The following is an 8,401-nucleotide window of genomic DNA, read 5'->3' as shown; positions in this document are numbered from 1 at the left end:
TGTACTACTTTTTAAGAGATTATAGCAGATTTGTTTAGCAAGATGCAACCTATTCTATTATTTGATTAACCCAGAGCATGGAGCTTTTGTGAAAGGTTGTTCAGCTACTTAAATAGCTACTTAAATGTTAATCAATAGATACTGGTTGTGTATGAGCTAGGATCGTCTGCTCGACCTTTATTCAACCTCATTTTTGCTGATGGCGGTTTACTAATTACAAAAGCATCCACGATCAATGTTGTAGTGTTGGGGAGGGAAATTGAGGACTATTGTTTGAGGATGGTTAGTGCATCAATATGCATAAATCTACCATCAAACTTAGCCCCAAGATTGACGTCCATGTTAAGCATCAAACAAAAGCATTTCTGGGTGTTGATGAATGTGGGGTAGCCTAGCAATGCCTGAGGGTTCCTATTATGGGGAGACAAACTAAATACAGTCCATTAGTACAGAGGGTTCATAAAAGATTAGTGGGTTGATAATGAAGTACATATCAATTATGTGTAGAATTATTGATAAAATTAGTGTTGTGTGCAATGCCAACCTATCTCATAGCTAACACTCTCTTTCCTAGGAGAGTGATTAATAAAGTTGAATAATGATCTGGAATTTTTTTGGGGGCTCTTTAGATATGATTAGAAGAATACATCTTCTCATAGAGGATGCATCTATCAACCTATACAAGTGGACAATCTTGATGTCCAATCACTAGTGGTGCGGTAGGATACTATGATGATGAAGCATATAGAAAAACTCCTATTAGAGCCACAAAATGTTTGGAGCACATTAGCGAGAGCTAAGTATGGAGCAGGGGATTGGGCTAATATGAGAAAGCAAAATGTTTGGGCTAATTGCTCCTTCATTTGGAAAGCAATTTGTTCTTATACACCTATGCTTGCTTTCTCCAATGGATGATTAGGAATGGGAGGGCCATTACTATAGTCAATGATCCCTGGATCTCTACAGTTGCATTAGCTTGTCGTCCTTACACTATTAATTATGAGGCTTTGGAGAATAAGATGGTATGTGACTTGATGGTCAAGGGGCAAATATAGGGGATAGAGGAACTATTGAGTAGTTCTTTGGAGGCAAGGTTGAATCCTAGGTACTCTCTTTGGCGATTCTTTTGGGAGGCTTTCTTGATAGACTTATGTGGGAAAGTGCTGGTGGAAAGAGAGTCCAATTTATTGAATTATATAATCTTCTCGAAGGAGCTTCAAGAAGACGAAGGGATAATGTATGGGTCTAGAAGGTAGATGCTCACCTGAGAGTTGCATTGTTTCTTTGGAAGTTGGTGTGGGACTAGTTGCCTTGTAGAAGTATATTCCACCATAGAAGGATCTGTATTTCTTCTTATCATAAGTAGTGTACAAAGGTGGAATAATCCATTGACTATGTACTCTTTGAGCGCCCTAAAACAACGCAAGTTTAGAGAGGCTTTCAGTTGTTTATCCATCTCCTTCCAACTACAAAATTGGGAGGCTTTGCTTTAATTTGTCAAGGGAGTTGATTGTATGAGAGATGGAGCCTAGAGGTGAGTTATATTATGCTATCTTGTTCATCGCATTTGGTTGGCTGAAGCAAATGGCTCTTTGAAAATATTAATGAGTTCCCATTAGTTATTGTCTTGAGAGCTTTACACCGTGCTGCAAACTTCATGCAGGCTAGAACATCAAAAGAGTTGTTAGGTGTTAAGGAACTCTACGGTTCCTCATCATTAATTTTTGCATCCTACGTAGTTTATTTCACTTGGGAACCCCCACGTTCTAATTTTCTCAAAATCAACTTTGATGCCAATATGAAAAATAGGGGCCATGTTGTTCATATAAGATTCTAGATCCGTATTTATGGCGGCAAAAGATTGTTCATTTTATGACATGACGGTCCTTTTGGCCAAATTGAGAGCACCCTGGGAAGGTTTTGTGCATGTAATAACTACCTTACGGTCGGATTACTTGATATGGTAGAATGGGCCTCCAAAACAATTGTCTCTTGAATCTCTACTGAGGCCAAGTATCATTGACCTAATCATCCTTTGATAATAGATATTCGGAGACTCATAGCAAAAATCAATTCATGTGCTGTTAAGCATAATTTTGGGGAGGCAAATCAGGAGGCACACTGTATGGTTTTTTATCTAATTCATCATAGCGGCTTGGTTATCTAGGATTTCCCTTTAATCTTACCTACTTATTTTTAGGATATTATGTTAACCAATACAAGTGGATGTATTCACTTTGAAACTCTGTAAAATCGACAGGTGCAACAGAAAAAAAAAATAAATAAAAATAAAAAAAACTTGCAGTCAGGTGAATCACACGTGCCAAACTCACTGGTGTAATAAAAAGAGCAGGCCCACGGTTTATTATGGAAACAACGGTCATCAGAGGCTCAATCTACGTCGCTTCTCAAATCCTACCAGGGTCGCCTCCCATGTAACGCAGCGCCATCGCACCCCACCCTCTCCTCCAAAATATCCATATATCGGGATCCATCCCGTTCTCCCTCCTACCCTCGTCACGACAAGGAGCGGCGCACAATCGCCTAATTATCCCCGCCCCCTCCTTCCCTCCCTCCATCTCTCAGCAAAGAGAGGAAAAAAAAAGAAAAAAATACAAAAGAAAAAAACAAACAATGGTCCGAGCGATGGAGAGCTTCCTCCCATAACGCCCCTCCCTTCCCCAATGACCCGTGTCCTCCCCCTGGACTCGGACGACGCCGACGACCACTCCGCGCCACCCAGATCCCACGCCGGAGGCGGCGTCGCTGGTGCCGGCAGCGGCGGAGGCGGCACAGCGATGCGCATCATCGTTCCCCTCCAGGGAGTCGTCCAGGGGCGCGGCGGCCTCGTCCTTGGCTCCCTCATTCCCTGCGCCCTCTTCTACTTCCTCCAGCTCTACCTCAAGCGCAAAAACCGCCCCTCCTCCCCCTCCCCCTCCCCTCCCTCCCCTTCTCCGTCCTCTTCCAACCTCTCGGAGCTCTCCACCATCCCCCGGTCCCTCTCCCGGGGCCTCCTCTCCCCACGCGGCTCCTCCGGCCGCGCCCAGCTGTCTTCCCGGGGCGCCGCCATCGCCAGGCCTGATGATTCCCTCTACTACATCGGCTACAAGAGGTGCCTCGACGACCCATACCATCCCTCCTCGAATCCTGATGGCATCATGCAGCTCGGTTTGGCCGAGAACCAGGTAGTCTCTTTGGTTATGTCTCTTGGCTTTCTGTCTGTTTGAAAGTTTTGATTTTGGTCCATGTGTGGGGAGATTTAGGGTTTCTTGTTGTTTTAGAGCAGCTGTCGCTGGATCTTGTCCGGGACTGGCTGGCGAGTAATTTGAAGGAATCCTTTCCCTGTGACAAGGAAAACGGGGGTTTGAATATCAGAGGATTGGCAACCTATCAGCCACATGATGGACTGATGGATTTGAAGATGGTAAGGTGGAAAGCTTCTTATATTTCTTCTTTTTTTTTAAAAAAAGAAAGTTGTTCACTTAATGCATGTGCTTAACCCGTCTTGGTTAATTTTATTGATTTGCTTTCGTACTAGTTCTGATGTTAATTTTGGATATCAACTATTTTTCATGGAAAGAGAAGGACGAGGGGGGCAAAAATCAATGATGCTCTCAAAAATGGGATGTGGAAGAAAAATAGCATACATATATTATTATTTAGTTTTGAGGAACAAAAATTCTATCTCCACATGAAAACATATAAATGTGTGGAAGTTATATATGATCCAAGTTACCAATTGTACTGTGACTTTAATTTGACATGTCGATTTATTTAATTCTATATATAGTTTGAATTACAAATTTACAAAAAATATTTCATTCACTTGGGGTTGAATTTTTGATTTTGTTGTTAGCCATTTGTTCAGTTGAAGGGCCACAGTGTAAGCAGTCACAGATAAAGTATAAAATACTCACTGCAACTCTTTTCCAGGTTTCTTTAGTTGGACAGATGTAAGGGATAAATACAAGTTACCTCCTAATATTTACCACCATAATCACGAGGGAACTCAATTCTGGGTGACCAATGAATTCCCAATTCTTTGAGCTTCAGATTAGATTATTGGGCAATAATGGATCTACTATTATTATTCATGTACCTGGATATGGTAACAATTAGGTTCAATATTATTCATGCACCTGGAGGGACTGAAGTGTAACATTAAGAAATTCATACATAAAAAAAAGCAAGATAAATACTAACGAGATGGTTCTTAGATATTTTGGGGTTACATAACACTAAGCAATTGTTTGTGGCAAGCATGATACTATATTAAATTTTTACTGTTGTAATTGATTGTTGACTACCACCGGATTACCCATACTATTAACTTTGTAGATAACTGTCAATGTTTTTTGTAAGGATAATGAGTGCTACAAATTGTTGGCACATTTTACTCGATGGATTGATCAGTTGAATCAATTCAAACAGAACTAATCACGATTCAGAGTATCTTTTGGTTATGAAAATACAGGTAAAAGCTCTGAATATTTGCTTAATGCAAGCTTTAGATGCTGAATGGAACATGTAGACCTTGAGAACCTGTGATCAGAATCAAGAAAATATAATGGTTAAAAGCAAAAAAAATGACTTATTTAGAAATATTTTCTAATCAAGCCCAACTATGGAGTGCCTCTTATCCACCAATAGCTACTGGTCTTGGGTTGGTTATGTTGGAATGAAATCATGCAACTAACACTGCAGGCTGCAGGGTGCTCACAATTCAAAGCAGGCTGAAGTCCGCATATTGAACTGACTTCAAAGCCTTCAATATAACATATGGTGGTGCAAAGTGAATTGCCTAAATTGCATAAATAATGAATGATTATTGTTCGGTTTCAGACAAAAGTAATCTTATTACTTGTGGGTTTCCAATGCAAATGTTTGATGGTCCATCCTTCTTTTGGAAAAAAAGAAAAATTCGGCCATGTTGTTTCCTTAAGAATCTATGTATCTTCTAGTATTTTGAAAACTTCAACAACAAAGTGGTGTGTGGTGACCTCCTTTTGTTTGCTCTTTAAAAATAATTGCTGGCTTTATGGAATTTCTGTTTTCCCTGAAATCTCATATTTTGTAGTTAAGATCCACAGTCCATAGAGCTAAGAATATTTTAATGACCATTCTAATTTTTCATGGCCATCCTTTATTTGGCATAATTTTGGAATGCTGTTTCAATCCATGAGATGATTGACATTAGTTTTAACTGTTGGGTTAGAATTCTTTGTAATCTAGTTTTGGAGTTGTACTCTCTAGTTGAGCTCATCTTTCTTTCTTTTGCCCATCATGCTCAAATGATGCACCATTTCTTACCTCAAAAAAGAGACTTTGCTTTCTACCGATGGATAAGCTTACAAGGAGAGGATAAAAAGGGAAGCCAGAAAAATAAAATGAAGTCTAATTTAACCAAGTGAAGGCCAAAAGAGATGACTGCTGCAAGTAACAACAACAACAACAACAACAAAAAACTACCAGTATTACAGTCAAGTGCTTTTAAGGGAGGAATTCCCACTAGTTTTGTTGATTGATTACAGGCTTCTTGCATCAAGTGGTTTCTTCTCTTTACATATCCAGTTTCATATATATACAAATATTGGGAACAAGTAGTCTCTGAAGCCTTAGCTGTAGAATCTAGAGAAGTGGTTTGTAAGGTCATATTTTGTGATAAAGTCCCTGAATGTCTCATTTCTCATACTTCACAGAAGAAAAGTAAATGAAATTTGTATTCCTAGTATGCGCACGGATTGGCTTGTAAGAATATAGTGGCATACTTATGTAACATGAATTTGGAGTAACTTGTCCGTAGAATGTTTGGTCCTTGACCACATCCTCAAACGATTTCCAATTGGAAAATGTACTGGGTGGGTTGATGGAATGAGGTTTTCTTGTTTTTGTGATTCTGGTTGACAGAAGTGGCATTTATATCCTGCACCTTTTTAATTTGTGGATGGCAATCCTTTTAAGCTGCAGAGAGCTTTTTGTTAACATGCAGAGTGAAAAATGTGAACCAAAACTATCGTCTGCATTCTCATGCTTTTTGTGCTTAGTCTTGTATCTTATTGGGATTACTATTAGTGGAAAATTATGACCGATAATAGATTGTAAGCTAATGTCTTATTTGAGTTTAAATGCATGACATATTCATCCAGTTTTTGTCTAGTTATTGTATTGTATTTTCTCCAGTTTGCAAGAATGTCATTGTCAACTAAACTCTGAGAATGTAGGCATGTTCTTTTAGACCATTAGGCTCATGAGGAACTGGCGGAATGTCTATATATTTTAAAAAGCATGTTAGTTGACTTCCCCCTCAACTGTTTCAACAGGCTATGGCTGGATTCATGGGTCAAGTCATGCAAGGATCAGTTTCATTCAATTCATCACAAATTATATTAACAGCAGGTGCCACTCCTGCAATTGAAACATTAAGTTTCTGTCTGGCAGATCCTGGAAATGCATTTCTTGTTCCTTCACCATATTACCCTGGGTAATCTCTTTCTCTAACAAAACTCTCATCCTTGTACATTATAATGAGGCCATGCAAACTGAAATTTCATTATATGCAGGTGGGACAGAGATATAAAGTGGCGAACTGGGGTAGAGTTAATTCCTGTTCCATGCCGAAGCACCGATAACTTCAACATAAGTATTGCTGCTCTTGATAGAGCATACAGTCAAGCAAAGAAAAGAGGGGTAAAAGTCCGTGCTGTTCTTGTTTCTAACCCAACTAACCCTGTCGGTAACATTCTGAGTCGGGAAACATTGTATGGCCTTCTTGACTTTGCTACAGAGAAAAACATTCATCTGATTTCTGATGAAATATTTGCTGGGTCAACCCATGGAAGCAGTAAGTTTGTTAGTATTGCAGAGGTTCTAGATGCAGAAGGTTTTGACAGAAGCAGGGTTCATATAATATATGGCCTGTCAAAAGACCTTTCTCTTCCAGGCTTTAGAGTGGGAGTCATTTATTCCTTCAATGAACATGTACTGGCTGCTGCTGCAAAGCTGGCAAGGTTCTCTTCCATTTCAGCTCCCACTCAATGCTTGCTTGTCTCAATGCTTTCGGATACAAAGTTCATCTCTGAATATCTTGAGATAAACAGAGAGCGGCTACAAAAAATGTATGCACTATTTGTGGATGGACTGAAACAGTTAGGCATTGAGTGCACTAGTGGCAGTGGGGGATTCTACTGTTGGGCAGACATGAGCAAGTTTATTCGATCATACAGTGAGAAAGGGGAGCTCAAGCTCTGGGATAAACTGTTAAATGTAGCTAGGGTCAATGTAACACCTGGATCATCATGTCACTGCATTGAACCTGGATGGTTTAGATGTTGCTTTACAACATTGACAGAGAAAGATATTCCTGTAGTCATGGAAAGGATTAGGAGAATCACTGAAAGCCATTGAAGTTCAATGTTGAAAAGACAGGTAAATTAACCATCTTCAAGTTACATTATTGGGTATCTGATAGGTGTGTGGTTTATTGCTTCAATAAGTTAAGCTGCAAAAACTGGGAAAGTAGACTATCTTTTCGTTGGAGCTTGACAAGGAATGCGTTCTATGTTATGTGTAAGGAATGAAATTATTGCCTTTAATAAAAAAACTCCTTGTCTGTAACATCATTTTGTAGAAGTTTTATCTTCAGGTTGTGGAGAGATGTTAATGTCAAGGTGCTTTTCAAGGGACACTTTTGAGAACCTTGAAGTCATGCCTGCCAATCCCAATTTTAGCTGCTGCAGCTAAGTGGATGGTATTTCTGCATTTGTTCGTGTCCTGTTTCTAATGGTTCAGCCTCAGTTGTAATAGGTTAGAAAATATTCAAAGTTACATGAGCATCCTCTCCTTGCTTCTAGGGCAAAGCAACAGATTCAAAAATTTGCAGGTATGTTATAGGAACCTTGATATTCATTGGAATGTAAAATATTTTTTTGATCTCCCTAGATTACAGAATGAAAGATTCTAGTTGTTGTTCTGCTATTATACTCGAAGCAATTCTGAAATGCTTTCAGGCAGCAGGAGAATAGGTTTAGCATTTTATCACAACTGCAGGATTGCGAAAGCAACACATTTGGTAGATTTATGGCTTTCTGTTTTTATTATTGATGTTATGAACTGGAGTGATGGTATGATGCTGGCATGATGGCATCATATAACTTTTATACTTTCAAATTGCATTAGAGTATGTCTTTTGGCTGGCGGCTGCAATTTTTCTGCAACTGTTCGCTACTAATTTTGCTGGGAAGTGGAAGAGGGATTATCTTTGTCATCCCCAGAGCTAAAGCCATATACATTGAGATAAAAAATGGCAGGAGGAGCTCCAGAACTGAAAAATGGGTGCTAAGATGAGGCCCATAAGTTAACTAGCGGCTTATGTGGAAACAACCAGACCACTCTGGCACACTCC

General features: G+C 39.5%; 1 protein-coding gene across 2 annotated transcripts; it reads left to right on the top strand.

Moving 5' to 3' along the window:
- Window positions 1-2,460: 2,460 nt before the first annotated feature.
- Window positions 2,461-7,937, top strand: LOC103697389 (probable aminotransferase ACS12). 2 transcript variants are annotated; one of them, XM_039117936.1, is made up of 5 exons: window positions 2,461-3,185; window positions 3,287-3,424; window positions 6,321-6,481; window positions 6,561-7,425; window positions 7,643-7,937. In XM_039117936.1, the coding sequence occupies exons 1-4, from the start codon at window positions 2,685-2,687 to the stop codon at window positions 7,402-7,404; spliced, it is 1,644 nt and encodes a 547-aa protein (XP_038973864.1). In that variant the 5' UTR covers window positions 2,461-2,684; the 3' UTR covers window positions 7,405-7,425; window positions 7,643-7,937. The 2 variants fall into 2 exon arrangements, with proteins under 2 accessions (XP_038973864.1, XP_008777458.1); XM_008779236.3 differs by having other exon boundaries at window positions 2,462-3,185; window positions 6,561-7,937.
- The last annotated feature ends 464 nt before the right edge of the window (window positions 7,938-8,401 follow it).

The sequence above is a fragment of the Phoenix dactylifera genome, unplaced genomic scaffold (assembly GCF_009389715.1).
Source record: "Phoenix dactylifera cultivar Barhee BC4 unplaced genomic scaffold, palm_55x_up_171113_PBpolish2nd_filt_p 000288F, whole genome shotgun sequence".
Taxonomy (NCBI): domain Eukaryota; kingdom Viridiplantae; phylum Streptophyta; class Magnoliopsida; order Arecales; family Arecaceae; genus Phoenix; species Phoenix dactylifera.
This window is presented reverse-complemented; position numbering and strand designations above follow the sequence as displayed.